A 20,598-nucleotide genomic window follows, 5' to 3' on the forward strand; every position below is an offset into this window, starting at 1 on the left:
TCATCTTGGGCTCTGAGAGATTCAATGGGTATTTTCTTTTGACATATTCTACATTGAAAGATTAATCAAGTTCATCGAATATAATCGGTAGATTCATTGTGAATGAAAATAATTCTTAGTTGCAGCTCTAGATAGTTTGAGATTTGTGGCTAGCCGTGGGGAAAAAAATGCGGAATAAGACTGTGTCTAGTGCAGTTTAGAAATGAGGAAAATGGGAAGCAGTCTGAGTTTTGACATGGGAGTATGCTGTTCTGCTTTGGTGCAGTGAATAAGCATTTGGGTAAATTAAAATGTCAGAAGTCCTATTCTGTAAACTGCCAAGAAACGACCTGTAATGCTACAGAGCTTTCTGTAATTCTAATCGCAATATCAAAACTTTAGGATGGTGAAATGGCTGATCATCTGTTTGTGTGCTACACAGCAGATCATCCATGTGACAGCGACAGAAGCTGTCAGTCCCACTTGGCTCCCCCCCCCCCTCGCTCCCTTTCGCCACATAGGTCGCCGCTGGCCTTTGGCACCTCATTTCCATGGCATGCCGGCTGCAGGCAAATGTGCCCACCTGCCCTCCTTTTGTACGTGGCCCCGCTTCAAATCCTCACTGGATTATCTTATTGTCTCCTTGCCGAGCCAAAGGCCACAGACCATTTGCATCTGAGAGGTGGAGCAGGGAGTGCCTCTGGACAATCGCAGTAGCGCGCGTGCGAGCGTACGCTGTGTGTGGCAGAGAGGAGAAGGAGAGCAGATCAGAGAGCAACACAGTCTATTTGCCAGTTAATAGATGAAGTGGAGAGGGGAGTGGGAGGAAAGGTGGAGACGGAGAGAGAGAGAAAAGATGATTAAAAGATCTTGTGGCTTTTTGTCAGGCTACAACGGCAGCCCTCCCTCCTCCTTATTCTCTTTCAACATGACTAAGAGAGAGGGATAAAAACACGTGAAGTGAGATCCCACACATCTAGTTAATGAACATGATATTCTGACAAGTGAGTATTTGTTTTGAAGGCTGTTTAACTCAGTATTTTGGGGATACTGCTGTCTTTATTTTCTCTCCATTGTTGAAATGATTCATTTAATTTCTGTAATGATAAAGCAAATAAACGATATGAGCAATTTTTATGAGAATAGGTCACTGTGGTTCTGTGCAGTTATGATGTGAAACCAGCGGAGCAAATCTGGCCGCATGGCATGGGCCTTAGAAAATTGTCCAAGCTTTTCAAAACACTGAAACAGCGTTTAAAATATGGACACAGCTGTTTTCAAACACTGATCTCTCATCAGAAAACTCTACTGTGATTGGTGCATTGCAGCATGCGGACTTGTAGTTTTTGTTCCAGGGACGGACACGCAATACACCAGCTCCACCCACACAACCCACACCACACTTCATGTAAACAGGATTATTGTACAAAATTTCTAAAAATCATTTTAGTAAAAGAGATGTAAAACAGAACAAAGGGAACGTGTTGATCTCAGGAGGAGGCGGCTAGAAGCAGCTCATATTGGCCCAATGGCATCCTGGCTCTGACTAAATCTACATCTGTTCACCGCAAAGGCTCTATCACCAACCTGGAAGAGGAACTAGTACAAATAAGTGTATACTAACACTGTTAGTATAATATTAATATGTCACTATATTAATTATATACTACATAACTTGCCACTAGTATATTAGTTCCAGTAGAGCTATTTTTATGGTGTGTTTTAATTCATATAAATCTTTTAAGCATGAAAAATGGTCTACATGGTGGCTAGTCTCTAATTTAAGTGCTAACCCTGCTAACTCATCAATCGGAACCCTTCATGCAGAACAAATAGTTTTCAAAAACATTTTGAAAGTTTGCTGTAGCACGTCAAGCTTTTGTAATGTCGCTCCCCATCCAGCGCGTCGACTTTATGAAAAGTTAAACATCCGTCAAGAAAAGGCATTGATATAGCTGAAAGATTAGGGTAGTTTGTAGTCTGTTCTTATAATTAGATTTTCCAGTTCGCACGTGCCCATTTTTTAGGGGCATATGTGAGGGAAAAACTCGCATTGTAGAGCCCTGCATGGGTCTTGGCCTTTTTTATTTGAAGTGCAAGCAGTACCTCGCTTCAGGGGAAATGACATTCTGAAATCCCTGAGAACCTGAGTCTTGAGGCAGGTTTGACATAATTGAACAGACACAATGTGTCATGGAGTAGGGCCCTCGAGGGGCCCCTCACAGGGTTCTTGGGGACCCTTTGGCAAAGTGATAAATAGTTTTCAGATGCAATCTTAATATCATTATGATTTTAATTTGTAGTTAAGGCAGTTACAAAGATGGCTATGTTTACCTAAAGAACAGATTAAGCAGATATAACAAATAAAATTAGTAAGCTTCAGAGGTGCTACCAGGTGGATGGAGTATTTCAGTTTTCATGCTAAGATAAGCCGACTCGCTGCTCACTGTAGCGTCATATTTACTATACAAACACGAGTGGTAACGATTTTCTCATCTAGCCCTCAACAAGACACCGAAGATGCCTGTTTCCAAAATTATTCCTTTCATTTCACCTTATCTACTAGCGGTGTAATGGATCGTAGTTGATCCATACAGATCCCCCCCCCCCCGACGGTTCAGCAGACAGGTGAACCGCAGATTCATTGCAAGTTTAACCACCATAGTGTGAACAGTTTTGCTGCCACTGTTACTTTCAAAATAATAAAAATCCCTAAGTCAATAGAAAAGACAGACGCAGTGACTGAGTTAGGGGAGGGCGACTGATTTAAAATCCGTTTCTTTCACCTACCTTGAGGGAAAATCCGTACGCTGCGATGTCGGGCTTTTTTCAGTGGTGGAACTGGGAGAATGGGCACGGTTGTCATAGAAATAGATCATAAGATTTTAATGTTTATTGCAGCTTCAGTAAAATCGACACACAGCTTCGCTTGCTCACCAGAGCAGCTCTGTCTCTTTGCTCATCTGTGGCACAGCTGCCTTCAGTGTGGATAGGCTATTACTCGTGACGTATGACCAATCGCATAGTGCGGGACATTAAGCAAGACTACAGCGTGGTGGCTACAGACGGAGAGGGGCGGCTACAGATCAGTTATCAGAGCCAAAGTAGCGCATTTTAAAAAGAATTAACAGTGAGTTGTGTGACCCATATTATTTACATAAAAGCGGAGATTAATACTAATTTATATCTAAAAACTAATGTTTTAGTTTGAAAGTTAATGTGTTTTTAGGGCCTCAGTGTAAATCCTTAGAAATCACTGAAATACTCTCCTGTAAATGTCATGAAAACAGCAGTCTGTAAAAATATATAGGAAAATACTTGTTGAGTCAGTATTTTGGCTTCCCCATGCCTACACTGGACCATCTCACCTAATCTCAGATACCACATACACACTTTCCCACCATGCTTAGCAGCTGCGTGTGTGTGTGTGTGTGTGTGTGTGTTGTGTTTGCCTCACCAGCAGGCCGTGGATGTTTGCAGGAGAATCAAATTTGGCACGGTGCTGCGTGTTTGTGTGTGTGTCCCATGTGTGGACAGGACAGTAAACGCTCCTGCACACAGATGGACAGACAGATAGACAGATCCAATGGGCTTGTGCTGCAGTTTGTCACAGCACAAGCTTTACTTAATCCTGTTCCTTTTGTGTGTGTCGGAGAGAGAGGGAGAGAGAGAGACGCAGTGGTGAGGAAACGTTTCATGTGCATGCTGCTGTGTTTTGTTGACGTTTCGGTGCTTAGTTGGCCAAGTGCTAACCCAAGCCCCTGTTTATATTTGAACGGCAGTCACTCAGCAACTTTTTCAATTGTGTGTAAAAATTACAACATTTTATTTACTGAGGCTAGCATACAGGAATATTTCCTCATCACTATGCCACTCCACCAGTAAGTTTATTTTGTGCGCCCCCACTGCGTGTTTGATGTTTCTACAATAACATTTTAATATGTAAAGTGATACCTATAGAGCAGGTCATCTGGATCACAATGTGATCACTTTGCATTTGACAGTTTTAATGCTAACAGCTGGCATGTCTGATAATCAGCTGACAACGGCAAGAGCAATTCGTGCAATCACATTTGTAAAGAATTGTTTTGAATGTGCTATGACGCTGTGCACGAGAACGTTGGGTTGTACTTCTGTCTGTTGAGCCACAGATGGCAGCCCTCTACCTCCAAGCTTACAAGTGCCCTGCAAACGCGCGTGCGCGCGCGTGTGTGTGTGTGTGTGTGTGTGTGTGAGGATGTGTAGTGTCATGTTTTCTTGGAGTGTGAAAGGAGAATGGTAGATTGCAGTAACATTGATGTCTGCAGAATACAGCAACACATTTTTGTCTCCTTTCCTTTCCTGCCCTATTCGTTCTCTGGGCCCGTTGGTCACCTTTATACGTTCTCCTAATGACAACATGGAAAACAACCATCTTATTGCTTGACAGGCTAACCAGCTCTGCTTAGTTCTGATCCATGTTGTGCTAATGAGGAGGACTCGCACCTGGCTGCTATTCTAACCCTCGACTTCATTTTTCTACTTGCTCCCAGGTGGTTGGATTACATGCCTGGCCCCAGGACTGGAGGGCGTTTTACACACACACACGCACACACACACACACACGTACACTGCAGTCAAAGGAGTCTATTGTAATTTACTACTTCCAGCATTGGAGCTGTCATGACACACCTCCCAAACAGACAGACCTTTGCTCTCAGTGTTAGCTGTTTGTATGTAAAACAGATAACACGCACTACAATCACAAATGCACACCCTCATTTCTTAAAGGGTGACTCTTTAAATAAGTTTAAAAATACTTGACCTCTGTTAACTTTTTCCCCCCATCAAATGTTTTTGTTTTTCACAGTATTTTTGTATTAGGGTGCAAAATGACTGCGAATGTAATGGTCCCACAGTTAGACTTGCATGTTCAACTAATGTATGGGATTTGCATTAAAATTCCTTTCTTGCATAAACTGAAATTTAATATTTTATAGGGAAACTTGATGCTGATATTGATAAGGTTGTAGACTAAAGCCTTAGTCCTTGTACCATATTGGTCCATTGAAACTAAATGCTTGTGTACGGGTGTGCTGTATCGTTCATGATAATATTGTCAAAATTTTTAAAATGATAAAGAATAATATATCAAGATAATGGCAATGTTCCGACTTGTTGATGTAATGGTGTCACAACATTACGTACAGTATCAACGGGCATGGTTGAAAGCGAAAGTAACATTTCTACTGGCTCCACAGAGAAGGGATTAGTTCTGCCTGCCTTTTAATGCAGAAATAAATTACTAAATTGTGCAATGAATAACTTGAATATGACAATATGGTAATCTGCCATATCTTTTTGATCGCCATGTCCTGTATTTTATTATTCCTAAATTTCAGCAGTCTAAATACCTGAATACGTGCATGTTTTGGTAGCACTGCTGAGGAGATCTAAGTCCCTCTCTTGCTCTGACTCCTCGTTGTTAGCCTACTTGCTTCCAGCTGTAGAATTTGAATATCATACATTCATAGCCATTCACTAGCTTGCATCTCCTCATTTTTACAGACAAAAAAAGTGTAAGATTAATGTCAAGCTCTGGGGAGGCTTAGGGCATCTCTTCACTACGTAGGTGGCATTATCTTATTGAAGTGTTCTCTCTCGCGCGCTCCATCTCTCTGCCTTTCTGTCCCTCTCTGCTCCTTTTCTTTAATCCTCTGCAGAGTAGGTGTGCCAGAGAGAGGGAGGGAGAGAGAGAGAGAGAGAGAAAGAGACAGGGAGTGAAGACTGATATTTGCTTAACCAAATGCTCGGAGGAGGCAACTCTTTGATCCACTTCCAAATTCACAGCGTCCCCTTTCATTTGGTCATCCGTCACTTGCGCTGTCTCTCGCAACCTCTGCATTTGTGTGTGTGTGTGTGTGTGTGTGTGTTTAGCGGGTTGCGTATGCTGGACGAGACCGGGCTGAAAGAGAGAGGAAAGCCCCCGCAGACAATGGCCTGCATTTTGCTCTGCCGCTTTCTCCTTCCTTTCCGTCTGCCTCATCCTTGCTTTCCATTTCTTCTTCAACTTGTCACTATTGTTGCGAGCTGTTGAGGTCACACTGGCACAGGCAGGCATTGTTGTAAGTTGAAGAGCTGTGTGTGTGTGTGTGTTTGTGTGTGAGCGAGAGAATACTGTTATAGCTGAGCGTATTGGCTAGAAAGCCAGGGTTAGTCAGGGCTTGCCCCTTTGTTTTAAACACAGTGCTATCCACACTCGCGCTTGCGCACACATACCACCTGTGAGCTTCGCTGTGTTGACTTACTCGCATCCTGATTACTGTGCAGGCTGTGTCATTTCCTGAAGGGATTCCTATTTAACTTTATGCTGGAAGGCTGCCGACACTTCATTATATTATCTGTAGCAGTATCAGAATATCGACTTGTCCAGCCATCAGAACAATTTGTAACAGGCTTATAAGGCGTCTTTGTATCGCCAGGGGGTGTGCAGATCAGTAGCTTCTTCTGCCCCCTTGTATCTGTCTGTGGCTTCATCTTTCTCATCAAGAGCCTCTGTCATGTTGAAGCAGAATATGAGTGAGAGGAGAGATTCCATTGTAGCCTTTGACAAAGAAGACAGGCTTTTATATTATTTTCACTCTGTACCTTTCCTCTCCCTGCTAGCCTTTTTGCTTTCTTTCTCTGTGAACAGGAACATGAACCAGACTATCTGATCTGCTGCCCCCCCACCCCCCACCGCAGTCACTTCTCCACCTCACACTCTATCAGAGTTATTCAATACTTCTTTTCAAAGGTGCATATTAAAGTGGCGTGATCCCAGACGACTCATCTCCCTCTTTCCTTTTCTGTCTCTCTCTCCTACCTCCCAGTGAGCACCTATCCTGCGCCTTCACCTTCTTCTTGCACGGTGAGAACAACGTATGCACCAGTGTGGAGATCAACCAGCACCAGCCTGTCTACCATCTGACGGAGGAGCACCTCACTCTGGCTCAGCAGGCCTCCAGCCCCTTCCAAGGTGGGTCTCCAGTCCACTACTCGTGGCAGTTTCGTGAGCAGTCCAGGATGCACTGGGAAAAGTTCAAAGGCACTGTTTGAGCTAAAACAATTAAAGCAAGCATGCTACACGACCACAGCAAACGCTGCGTCCTTTGTGAATTTTGCAGCCCACTTTGGGCCAGTTTGAAACAAATACAGAGTGTAACCTCCTCCTGAAATGTAATTATGTGGCAAGTTTGCCTTGGGAAGTGTAGTGTAGTGTAATGTAATGTGTCACTTTGATTTGACCCTCCAGTGGAGCCACTCAGACAAGTTTTGTCAAAATCTGATCAGAGGCTACCTGATCTTTATGGGAGGAAATAAATACTACCACTACAGCGAGTAGCCTCTACAAGACCATTCAGAAATGCACTGCAAGGCAAGCCCCACCCCCCAAAATTCTGGTACTTTGGGAAAGTACTACCCTCCGAGCAGGGACTTTTTTGGGGGTAAAATAAAGAACCTGGAACTTAATTTAGACCCTGGTCCTTGCGGTGGAAACACAGCTTATGTCTTGCTTTTTGCTTTCTCATTGATTCTTTGCTTCAAGACTATCTTGGAATTTCTCATTTCATAACAAAAGGCTGTGCATAGCTGACAGAATCCAGTGGAAACCCTCTGACATTTGCATGTTTGTACACATGCCTGTGCAGCCAGACGGCCAGGGCAGAAAGGTCGGTAGCCTGTTGTTGTCGCTGTTTATTTCCTGCTCTGCGACATTATCGAAAATGTTGTCAGCTGAGGAGAATCTTTCATACCCTGGAGCCAAGTAAATATACATGTTGTGATAAATGACCAAATAATATTTCTAATTAAAGAAAATGCAGCAAACTGTGCAGAATGTATGGGTCTGATTCAGAATTGGGAACTGTTTTCCAGGTGGCACTGTAGCAGCTGTCTGAGTTTAAAACCTTCAATAAAAACCAGCTGTGCATTCTTTGGCTTTTCCTCGAAACATTTGAGTTTGTAAATATGTTGCTGTATTGTTGGCTGAGAGATGCATTTTTTTTTTTCACACTCACTCATATCTCTGCTGTGAAGGGTAAACAAAAAAACTACTCAGATATTGAAAGGTAATTTTCTTACATCTAGTGGACGTGCTGCAACTTCTTTTACTTCCAGGAAGCCACTTTAAACGAGGTGCTGTTTTTGTCCACGCATTACTGCTTGCATGCGATTAATTTAAGAAATGGCATCTACTAAAACACAAGTTAATCTTCAGCAGTCAAGGACCCCATTTAGCTCAAAAATAACTTCAGGCTCTTGAGCAAAGCACCGAGCCTGTTGCCCCACGGAGATAAGGTAGAGTTTACTAGAGTAAATATGCTTTCAAAAGCATTTTTCAAAAACAATATTTTCCTGTAAACATTAAATGCTGAAGTGTAATTGAAAATATATTAGTGAGCTGTGCGCATGCAAGATAATGCAGTCTTCTGTCAGGCTGTGTTTCATTACAGATTGGCTTACTTCCAGTTAAAGAAAACAGAAACGCTGCTGTCACTTTAAATGGTAGTGTTAGTGTAGTTATAAAAATGTTTGGCTCTAAATTCATTACCCCACCCTAAGCCAAACACCATGTCATCCCAAAATCATTGTTTGCTTGCATTTCCACTCACACATCATGGGAGTGTAGACTATGAAATACATTTTGACTTTTTTTTTTTTTTTTTGTTGTGAAAGACGCAGTAAAATTTATTTCTCACACTTATTATGTTGGAATGTATATCTGCATCATGGATTATTTCACTGTACAACTTTTGACAAATTCCTCTGATCCTTCCCCGGCTTCACAGCAACAAGCCACCCGAAACAGACTCGAGATAATACACACATTTTAAACCCACACGTTTCCGAAAAGAAATAAGTGCAGCCCAAACAACCATTGTACTATTAAAAGCTTAAACCTTCTTAATTGTGCTTTCTTCATAAAATGTAAGTTTGTGACACATGAGCCCTGAGGAGTTTTCCTCTTTTATCTTCTCATGTACAGTTAGATATAGTTAGAGACATGCGATTCAGCCCTCCCCTCTTCTTTCCCCTCCAGAGTAATAACAGTGATCACTTCCTCTATTCACCAAAGTAATTCCAAAGTATAGCAAACCACTTTACTGCCTCTGGATCTCTTCTGAAGGGAGGTGATAATGTCCCGTGTAGTTACAGACTAGTGCGTTGGGTAAAAATAAAATGATTATTAGAACTTGGCGTATGGATTCCTATAGGGATGTTGATGGGTTTTGCTAGTCATTTAGGACGATCATATTGCTCCCCAGCCACCTAGTAGGTAGTTACTTATGACTCATTTAATGGTTCAGTGAATGCCTGCCTTTTCCCAATTATCATTCTTTCCCAGTCATGTGCAGTAGTTCAGGAATACTTTAAAATTGTCATGTCAAGTTCCTCCACACACCCCTTCTTTGTTTATTGGGAGATAACATGGCTTCAGTTAAATTGCTTGTGTACTCTACAACCCGTGTTAAGGACCACTGATTGATATGTACCTCCATAGTGCGTGTGTATTTTATGATCGGCACTGGCTGTGTGTTAAGTCTTGGAGCGCGGTGTGTTTCTATGCGCAGGTGTGCGTTTTCACCGCTGCAGTGCATCTCCTCCTGGCTAACCAAGCCTAGCGTAGAGGAAGGGCTGACTTCCATCCCCCTTCATCCATCCATCCATCCCCCCCGCCTCACCTCTGCCAAGCTTGGTTTACAGTGCGGCAGAGCGCTCCGGCAGGCAGACCTCTCCAGGATGTGACCTCATAAAAGGGCGCAGAGTGAATGTAATGAACTCTCAGCCCATTACACTGATCTGAGCACATTTGACATGTCTTCAGGGAGCCAGAGATAGACTCGCAGTCAGAGAGAAAGAGGGAGAGGCAGAAGGGATTGAGGGGTAGGGGTGGGGTGGTGATGGGGAAAACGAAAAACCATTTCCATAATTGTGCTGAATTTGATCTCTCTTCCACAACTGGCCTCGGGTCTTAGGAGTGTGTGCGCATCGCGACATGCAGAAATGAAAGGGAAAAAGGAGTGGGGTTGAACATAATTAAGGTTAATATGATCGACCGTAGCAGGGTGATGTTGTGTACCGCAACATAAATAAGCTTTTCTTCTTCCCTCTGTGGGGTAGATTTTGCTGAGGTAGTGTGTTCTGTGGGCTGAGTTAAAGTTATTCTGGGGGGGCATCCAGGATACATTGTGTCTAGACAACATGTTTCATGCATTAAAAATGTTTCAGTATTAAACTGTTGCCACCTAGGTTCATTTGACTGGGTAAAGAAGAATATTATCTCTCCAAGTACACTACTTAGTGCTTTGTTACTTATCTTCCACCGCCACCTGCTAGTTGCTACCGTTTAAATATCCAGAAGTGTTTGGTTCTGTATATTAGGTTTTTCTATCAAACCAGTCATTTCCAAACCATGCCGTTTTTAAAGTTGTAATCTTCAGATTTTAGTCCTTGGTTGATTTGGTGACACCCGTAGTAACCGCAGGAGCGATAGCAAGACGCTCCTTGAGCATCTACTTCCTCAGAAATACACCAGAAGAGCAACCAAACAAACTCACCTTGTTTAAGTAGTTTTCCACGGAACAGCAGGAGGACACAGTGAGGTTGGTTAGCTTGCTGAGTTGGAGGTGTGCAGCCTGTCGTTTGCAGCTCTTCATCATACAGCTCCCTCCTGTTTAAATTATTCCCTTGCAAAAATTAAAACTGATCGGCCAACGACAAAAATTCCAAACATTTTTGTAGATGCATTTTTTAACGACGCCGGCACCATTTGCGGTGATACACACATTGAGTTTCCTGTGCCTATCTCACAATAAAAGCCACCCTGTGTTTTGCATGTTGAACGCTTTTCATGTGAAGCAGCGGCAGTAGGAAGTGTTGGGTTTGCATTAATAACAGATGCTGAGACGGTGTAAAGACAGTGAACTGTAATCACTGAGGTTGATATCAATCAGAAAAGGCTGCACTGGATTGTTCTCCTGTGAATCCTTCGTGGGTTGGTAGGTTTTGTCATTACCAATATAAGCTACTATACAGAGAGGTAGTTACTAAATTTAAATACATTTGCTGGCTTTTGCAGAAATAATGTAATCTATAAATAGTTTTAAAAATGGGCTTTGACTTTATGACCATCTTAAAGATTATAACTTTTATGTTTGGAAGATTTGGGAGGTGAAACACTGCTAATGCACCTCCTTTTCCTTTCCTACTCTTTTCTCTCTGTTGTCTCCCGCCATTTTAACCATGCTGGAGGCTGTTTCTTTGGTCCGGCCGCAGGATCAATACCTGGGGACAGAGGCCATCCAGTCTAGTAATGACACACTAGAAAATCAGAGCAGAGAGGGACATTAACTAATGTTCACTCACACACCCAGCCAGTCTGTTCGTAAATCCAAACGTATGATATGCGAAGAGAAAGAGAATGGATGCAAACAAGCTGACAGGGTGTGTGTGTTTCAAGTTCACATGCATGTGGTTTTCTTATATGTACTGTATGCATGTTAGTTTATCGTTCTATCTGCATTCTCTGATGGATACAGGTCTGTCTAAGCAGACTTCGGGGCTCACTGTGTGACTCTGATATGTCTGTGCAGTCAAGTGTGTTTGCCCAGGAGTGGCCCTTTTTTATAAGCCGCTGTTTATGGGCTCTGAGAGGCCACCGCTTGCCAATAATTGGCGTCGGGATTGCGCTTTAAGTATTTGGCGAGTCAGCCGGGGCCGGCTGGGTCCAGCAATGCTCTGGAAAGGTCAGAGCACTGCTGATTCGGCTGGAGATGGGAGATTGACGGGGGAAAGCATAGGGGAGAATAAAGAAAGGAATGATGAACAAGATGAGAAGAATTTGATTGTTGAGTGGGAAAAAAAGAAATTATATATATATATATATAAAATAAAGAAGGCAATTAGGTAAATATGAATTGATGGCCAGCCCAGAAACTAGGAAAACAGCCAGAGGAATGATCGACAGGAAATGGGACAAGATAGAAGGATGTGGAATAGGGTAAGGATACAGAGGTGAAGAAATGAGGGTGGGGGGAGGACTTGTGCAAATGATGCATACTCCTTATGCTGACTAACAGTGTCCCCACCCACCCACCCTTTTCTTTTGGCTAGTGATTCTGAGTCCTTTTGGCCTGAACGGCACACTTACTGGCCAGTCGTTTAAGATGTCAGACCCACCCACCCAGAAGCTAATTGAGGAGTGGAACCAGTTCTACCCCATCAGCCCCAGAGCCAAGGAGGGTGTGTCGGAGGACAAGGTGGAGGACATGGACTGGGAGGATGACTCTCTGGCCTCCGTGGAGGTCCTCGTAGGTCAGTTTTTCATCATTAAACTATGATTTGTGAAAATACCTGTGTCATATGCAGAGTTGACGGCTTTGTTGTTGGCTGGTTTTGCTTCTGAACATCCCGCCTCTGTGTTTACAGGTGGTGTGCGAATGGTGTACCCAGCTTGCCTGGTGCTGGTACCCCAGTCAGACATCCCCGTTGTGGCCCCTGTGGGGTCCTCCCACTGCACTGCCGTCTACTCGGGTGGCCACCAAGTGCCTGCTTCCCAGCGAGAGCCCGCCATGTCTTTGGTGACCCTCACCCCTCCCACATCGCCTGAGGAGGCACAGACAGGTAGCGGTATAAACACATTTATAAGACGGGTTAATTCTTCAGTTAAGTCTGAAGGCCGATGCTTGCTTTTAAATAGATCTGTATCATTAAACTGAGAGTGTCTTGTCAAATGTCTGTTGACCTTGCTCTCTCCCTCTCCAGTGGACTCTCACTCGGCCCAGAAGTGGGTTAAGATGCCTTCATCCTCGGATGCGTTCAGCGTGGACAGAACAAGTCACCATGGAGGCAAGATTCCACGCCGGCTTGCCAGTCAGGCGGTGGAGCGCGTCTGGCAAGAGTGCAATATCAACCGAGCCCAGAACAAGTAAGTTTGATTAGCCATGCTATAAATGAAAATTTTCAGAACCCAAAAGATTTTCTTTGTGTATCGATTGGCCCGGCGGGAAGACTAAAGAAGAGGGAGTTCCCTGTATTTAGTCAGCAGGATGGCTTTTAAGTAAAAGCAAAACGCTGCAACGACTTTTAAACGCTTTAAGCACTTTTGTTTTGTGATTATTCTTGCTTTGTTGCAAAGACGTTACCAATCAGACGAGTCTTTTCTTCCCCTCTGGAAGTTTTGGCAGCGTCTTTCTGAGTGCACTGTGCTGCTTACGACACAGTCACCACATCAATGTAATGCTGCAATTGACCCTTCGCTAAGCAACGCCCCGAATACACAGCTGGCCAATCACAGCACAGTATAGGACTCGCTCTAACTGAGGTCCGACACTTTTGTGGATGTGCTTCATTGACTCTAATACAAAAAGAGTCATTTTCTAGCTTTTTTTTTTGGCTGTATTTTTCTTAGATATGGTCAAACGCTGTTCCTGGGGCACTTGTAATAGTTGCTACCCAGAGAGGTTGATAGCAGAAGTACATTTTATTCTCTTTCCCAAACTGGAAATATAATAAATCCAGAAAAATGTCGGCTGTGGGTTGTTCCTAATGTAATGTTAGTTGGCTAACGCTAGCTAACTTCTTACTGAATGTTACATAATAAAGCCCTACTGTTCTGCTTTTTAATAATTGTAATAATGAGTAGATGCCTACCCAGCTTTACAGGAACAGTGTTGATCCTTAATATCGTTGTCTTTTGTCTCAATCGTCGGGGGGATGCGGTGGTTCACTTGTACTGTGTGATCGGTAGGCTTTAGCTTCTATCTTTCATTTTTTTCACGTCCGTTTGAGTCAGTCTAACAGCCTGAATACAACCTTCAAATGTATAATGCAACTGCAAAAGTGTCTGCTTCTTTCTGAGATCGCTTTTTTCAACAAATTGGACAATATTTCTCCAGAGAGTGCAGAAATAGACAGTGGCAGCGCCAACAGTTGTAACTAAGGGGGACGGGGCTTGGCGAAGGGGCAGTTACAAATGACACAAAGTTCAATGCTTGCTAGAAAATAGTGTTAACCATGAAGACACCGTCAGAGTTTTGTCGAGAGCTGGTGGCAGGATGAAATTTGACTCATAATTCTCTGTGTAAGAAAAACTGTGTCTATTTGCCCGTTTTCTTCCTCCATATCTTGTGCTCTGTAAAATCATCAACATTATGCTCAAACCGTTTGTTTACTCTTTCATCTCAGTGGAGAGAACCAGTCAGCATCTCCTGACGGGAGTCCTTGTTTTTTTTATGAACACTTAGAAGTTGTTGCTGTAACAAGAAGCTTGTTATGCTGCAGTTTTCAAGTACTCTTAAAAAGATGGAAATCTCATTTTCAGTAAATGATACAATTAACCCAGCTACTTCAGCTGGTTCAAAGTTCTACGCAAGCCCAGATACCATGCCCGGTTAATCATTTAAATTTAACTGGATAATGTGGGATGACAGGTTTTGCATTGGAGTCAAGTTTGTCAATTGTAATACATTCCCTAATGGTGTTAATTTTTAAAATAAAATCTGCACGACCCCTTTCTCTGACTCGTTGGCCTTTTGGTGCTATCTTCCTGCACCTTCTGACTGATCTGTCCTATAACTACTTTGATGTCTTCAGTGTCAAACCGTTTTCCATAATGCTTTGATATACATCCATAAACAATACAAAAACCTAAATGGAAACAATGATCACTAGTAATTAAAGTAAGAGTTAGATGCAGTTTTGTCCCATGGTCTTATATTATTCACCATCAGTGAATCTGACACATTGGGAGCAACCCGGGATCTGTTGCCCCTTGACCAAGCACAGAATGTCGGCTGGAGTTAGCGGTTGGCTTGTCAGCCAAAATATTACTGCTCCTAGCAGAGCGATGAAATCAGCCTCAGTGCAAAGCTTTTACCACTTGCCACTGTAAACCAAAGGAATATGAGAAAGGGCTTTTTAGGATTTTAATTTCAGAAATTATACCAAAATAGAGGATGTGTTGTTTCACATGAATAACGCTGCATAAAAAAAAGCTGAGGAAGTGGCAACACACTCAGTGGAAATTAGCCCTCAGTAGAATTGTAACTGAAAGTTGTTTCTTTTTTTCCTCCCCAGGCGGAAGTTCTCAGCCGCAACCAACGGTACCTGTGAGGGTGAGCTGACCGAGAAAGTAGGAGCCTGGGATTTTGTGGAGCCCTCACAGAGGTCGTACTGCAACTGTTCCAGGTCTGTCACTTTCCATGTGGCTGTACAGTATGTGCAGCAGGTATTGCTCATGTATGTGCCCTCAAAGACATTTCAAAGAGGTTATACAGAGTACGGAGCTTTGAACAGCGGCACAGAGGGCCGTAGTCAGCAAAAATATCTGTAAGTTATATCTACGTCTAGACTTTGACAAGCATATTATTCTTCATATATTTCAATTTATCACTATTTTGTCTAAGTGACAGCTGTGCCGGGGCTGAAACCTCTGCTGTGTGTTTCTGTTAGTCAGACATTTTTATTCCCACACTGATGGGAATAATTTTGGGGGAGAAAGAACAGTTTGACCTCTGATGGAGCACTTACTGTATTATTTCCTGCGGATGACTGTTTTCTGATTTTAGCCCCATGAAAAGCTTGATTTCAGTAGTGTGTTTATTTTCTTGTTTATCTCATTTTAATTGGATGACCGTCTTTGGGGCCTCCATTCTTTTTGAATTAAACAGCAAATCAGCTGTCCTCTGCATCCTTCAGCCTTCAGCATATCATCTGTCCCGGCTAAGCAGCTGTTTTACTCACAAGGGCACATGTAAACACAAGCTCGTGCCATCCACTGCAGATTGCAAGTCCAATCAGTGTGCTGGATGCTTGACTACCTTCCACACAGGGAGCTTGAACCTAATCTAATAGCTCTATCTAAGAGATAGGAGGAAAATTCAGATTTCTGGTTAATGAGCAATTAGATATATGGATAGGTTCTATCTAAACCAAATTGTGTGTCTGTGTGTTTCAATAGTTTGCTACCTTGATTGCTTGTTTGCTCCATTGGGGAATCCTTTACACTAGGCTTTTTTTTTTCTGGCTTGGAGCACAGACAAGAGCAGGGTGGATTGGGCCAGTCAGCTGGAGCATGTTAATTTGTTGGAAGCCGCCCAACACTTTGGTGACACAGAAGTGGGGAGCTCTGCGCATTGCCAGGTTTAATGGCCATTAGCTTTGTTTTGTAGATGGAAGTCTTCCGTGTGTCTGCTTATCTTGACATCTAATTGTCAGGATGCGCAAATACCCCAGCCATTAAAGAGACACAGCTTCCTCGTCAACACCCTAATCTATAACCACAGCGTTAGCCTGATTGGTGACCCAGCAAAGGAAAGGCTAAAGAAACACTGACCCAAGAGACGTACAGTAAGTGTTAAGAGATGGTGTGTGAAATGGCTTGGTTATCTGCCGGCAGGTCAGGTGATCTCAGAGCAGGTAGTGCACAGGACAAGGACCATGGGGAAGCCTTGATATGTTGTGTTCCAGTGTAATGCATCACCTGGTCAGCCCCGTTGAACTAGCAGAATAGGCAGTAGAGTTAAGGGATAGATATTGTTTCTTTTCTCCTTGACAGCATTTGGTTTATTGGCTTTATTGATTAAAAAGGAAGTAATAAGTAGGCTTTTAGAAGATGCATTTTGTTAATGCCATGGGTTTTAGTGTGAATAATAAAGAAAATGCTGAATGTGCAATAACATTTGGTTTAGGTGTTGCAGTCTTACACTCACGCAACTTAATTGTTGTCTAAGGTTTTTTGCTAATTGATTTGAGATGAATTAGTGGGGCAGCCATGGTGCAGGTTAGAGTAATTCAGTTAATTGACGTTTTCCAGAAGAAGCAGATGTGAGGGTGTAGAGGGAGATTTTACATGAGCTGCGCAAGATCTCTGTGCGTCATGAAAATGAAAAATGAACTGCACATATTAATGGTCTGATAGATCACCTCTGTCTCTGCTGCCGTTTTGCTTAGTGTCACCAGTGCCTCGTAGTCTCACCGCATTTCCCGGTTTGTCTTCTCCTCTGCAGATATAAATCAGTGAAGCAGCGAACAGGCAGCACCCCAGGCCAAGCTCAGTCAGCGGGCCAGCCCTCCCAGCCTCCTACCAAGCACAAAGCTGGGGGGGAGAAGCCAGAGAAAGGCGACAAGCAGCAGAAAAGACCCCAGACGCCCTTCCATCATCGTAGCCTGACCAGCGACGATGCTTCAATAGAGACAGAGGCCACGGCGGGCCAAAGGCTGGCCATGAGGGGCCAGGATGGCGGAAGATTCACTAGTATACGTTCTGCGGATGTGTCCTCCATCCAAAAAGCCCCCCAGCTGCACAGTGGGGTGGTCAGCGCTGGGCCATCAGAACAGACCAACTCTCCCCAACCGCCACCACTTAGCCCCCACCCCTGCGAGCGTAGCGAGGAGTCAGGGGAGGGCATGAAGAACCCTTCAACCCCCAACAGCCAACACTTTTACCATCCACCCCCGGAGCCCTGCCTTGTCGGGGTGAAGGGTGGCGGCGAGGAGCCAGAGGGACTTAATCCGCACTTCCACTCCCATCACCCCCACTCCCACCACAGCGCTTCGACCTACTCCGACCCTCCTGAGCCCACTGTGTACGTGGGTGCAGCGGTCAACTTGGAGGAGGACAGCTCCCACGCACCATGGAGGTTATTCAACCTACCCCGCAGGAAAGACGCCGAACTGCCCACGCCACTGCTGCCAGGGGACAAGCTAAGGGACGAGGCCTCAGCATCACAGGACAACATGGTGTCAGTCACAGAGTGAGTGACACCTGCCGATTATCACTGTTCAACGCCCTCTCTCTAAAAAAGACACACACACACAGCGATAAAGGCTTCAGCCGTTCACAGACTAAGCAGTTAGGCAGCCAGGCCCTCCCTCCTTTCCCCTGTTACAGTGTGGCCCCAGGCCGCTTTGGAGCACTTTCACTCTCTCTTGCTCTCACCCCCTCTCTCTCAGATCCTCCCACCTCACTCCCCACTCCCTCAGCATCAGAATGTTCGCTATAGCGCTTAGCTGCACACAGCATGTTAATCTCTTGCTGTGTGCCCTTTTGACATCATACATCACCAATGTGCAGGGCCAGCACTACTCATCGATTCCTATACGCACATACCGGAGCTAGGCGAGAGGAAGAGTAATGATAGGGTTAGATAAAGATAAACCTCTGTTATTGTAATACAGTTGAAGCTGAAAGAAATGCTGTCTGCTGGTTATCAGTCGGGTAGGCATTGGAGGGAAACTTGCACAGGGAAGAAGCTGCTAGGAAGGAAGACGATCACAGATGGGCAGAGCAAGGGGGCTTGTCCAGTGTGAAGGCAGGCAGAGTGACCAGCAGGCAGTAGGGAGACCGTAGTGGGAATTATCAGCAGGGTTATGCAATCCCAGCCGCTTGGATGGGCTATTCTAGTGAGCTGTAATCCTCCCAGCCACAGCTCTGAATGGCGACTAATCTCGGGCCCAGGCCACTGCACACCATCACCTCACATCCATGATGTTGATCAGATGAGCAAATCGGTAATCTTGTACAATATCATTGTAAAAAGTTATTTTGCTACTTTTATTATGTACACCTCGGGAAAAATCCATACCTTGGTGACCTCAATGATGAGTGGCCATGTTCACATCAGAGCTGCACAGGCGTGGCGAGAGGACAGTACATAGAATATAGGAGATGGTGAAGGGGGGAAGGATAACATAAGTTATCTCCTGCCCAATCAGCCAGTAGTTTTCTTTTTTCCCCTCCCTCTCTGTTCTGTTGCATGTAAGGAACAAGTAGGCCACAATCAAAGCCGCATCAAAGATTTTGATGAGCCATGTCACAGTAACAAGTGATAAATGTGTCTGTCTGCAAGTGTATGAGCAGTCACCATGTTCCCATAAATCTGCTAGAATGTAATTGTCTGACAACAAACATGATGCATCCAGTTCTGCTGCATGACAGCTGTCAGAATGGTTTGCACTCGCTGCCATTTCTGTTTCTGCAGATAAACATGGTGGCAGCTATGACATGATATCAGGCAGCATCAGGCCAACAACTGTTATTTTTGTAACTGACCAGACTTCTCTTTTTAATGGTCTGTAATTGAAATATTGCTCTGTTGCCTGTGAAAGCTCTGTGTTGGTGACTCCAGAGTCCTCACACCTCAGGTTTTCCATCCTCCCAGGGTGATGTCCACATCGAAATGGCCACTGAAGGTGTCTGAAGAACGCGTTCAAATGTATCGAGCCAGGAGGAACCAGTACCTGTCTGCTGCTATAACCGATGGAGATCACGAGCCAGAGGTGGACCCCTACGCCTTTGAGGAAGGAGACGTGAAGTTCACATTCTCCAACAAGAAGGATAAGGCAGGCGGGGAGCGTGAGCCAGGCAAGAAACATAAGGTAAGGCGAGCCGAGGAGTTAGGAGTGTTTCTAAACCTGAGCATCAGCCGGCTACACCATTCATTATTGTACCTTCCTTGCTTGTTGTTGTTCTGGACAAGAGCATCCTATAGAGCCCAGGTAAAATGTAAGGCCATAGTACAACTATTATATTTTGCCCTCCAGGTGCATTATCGATAACTATCGCAAATGCGCCCGTAACAACAAACTGAAGTACCTTTCTGTTTTAGCAAACATTACCTTTGTACACCCCTCTTCTCACACAACATACACCTGCTCCACTCCAACTCTTTATTCTGCTATGTGACGCTGTTTTTTGAACATACCCAGATATTTTAGTGGTTTTAATGCACCCATACACTTTAGGTCTTTCTTTATTTTTATTGTTTTGACCAAAATGCAACATGGTATTCAGAACATCCACTCATAATGGCTGGTCTGAATTTTAGGGACTGAAACTCAATAATAATTTATGATAAAAGCTTTAGACCTGAAACCACAAGTACCCCAATTAAGTGTAGATTATTAAGCGTCTTGGTGGGATATTTAAACAGCTCTGCTACCACTTGTAATGCTGGGAGCTCTTGTCAGAAACCTGAACATTTGTATTTAACTTGACACCCTACCATTTCTTTGATTGATCTGAAAAACACTCCACATTGAGCTCCACTGTGCCTAGAAACAAGCCACGCAGAGTGCCTTTTCCAAGTTGGCTGCTTTCTATCCAGTTTGCAGCCACAACCCATTGGATTTAATGCAAAAAAACAAAAAGGCATTGAAAAAAACCTTTAGCAGTGTGAAGCCTTCCTAAAAGGCAGCATGGAGAGTAACCACTTCATCCACGCCTTCCTTAAAAAGGGGACAAGAGGGCTGATTTTTAAGATCAGGGAGCAGGCGAGGTAGAAAATAGGCCATCAGCATCCTCAGCAATACAGCACTAAAAATAACGGCGCACCCGCTTTCACTGCCCAAGTCTAACTAAGCGGGAAGCTATCCCTGAATCCCCATTATTAGTTGAGCCCGGAGGAATTCCAAAATGTTAGCCTGTCCAGTTTCCTTCAAGTTGTTATATTTTTCCTATTTGATCAGCCCGCTCCCTCCGTCCCACCATATTTCTCTGCGCTATCTCTGCCTCTGGGGTAGTTAGTTGCGGCTCTAGACAAGGGGCACCTGTTAGCTGGGGATTGCCCCCAGCATTGAAAGGGAGATTCGATGTGT

The 20,598-nt window shown here is 44.1% G+C and overlaps 1 protein-coding gene across 3 annotated transcripts in view; it reads left to right on the plus strand.

Annotated features, from left to right (window-relative positions):
• The window catches only part of med13a (mediator complex subunit 13a), a 76,248-nt gene that overhangs the window by 31,070 nt on the left and 24,580 nt on the right, over positions 1–20,598 (plus strand). For all 3 annotated transcript variants that reach the window (XM_046039314.1, XM_046039315.1, XM_046039316.1), the window contains 7 exons: positions 6,831–6,976; positions 12,115–12,315; positions 12,430–12,624; positions 12,766–12,928; positions 15,079–15,189; positions 17,010–17,756; positions 19,164–19,380. In XM_046039314.1, the coding sequence (XP_045895270.1) occupies positions 6,831–6,976; positions 12,115–12,315; positions 12,430–12,624; positions 12,766–12,928; positions 15,079–15,189; positions 17,010–17,756; positions 19,164–19,380 (1,780 nt within the window). The remainder of the gene's footprint in view (positions 1–6,830; positions 6,977–12,114; positions 12,316–12,429; positions 12,625–12,765; positions 12,929–15,078; positions 15,190–17,009; positions 17,757–19,163; positions 19,381–20,598) is intronic.

This window comes from Micropterus dolomieu, linkage group LG23, assembly GCF_021292245.1.
Source record: "Micropterus dolomieu isolate WLL.071019.BEF.003 ecotype Adirondacks linkage group LG23, ASM2129224v1, whole genome shotgun sequence".
NCBI lineage: Eukaryota > Metazoa > Chordata > Actinopteri > Centrarchiformes > Centrarchidae > Micropterus > Micropterus dolomieu.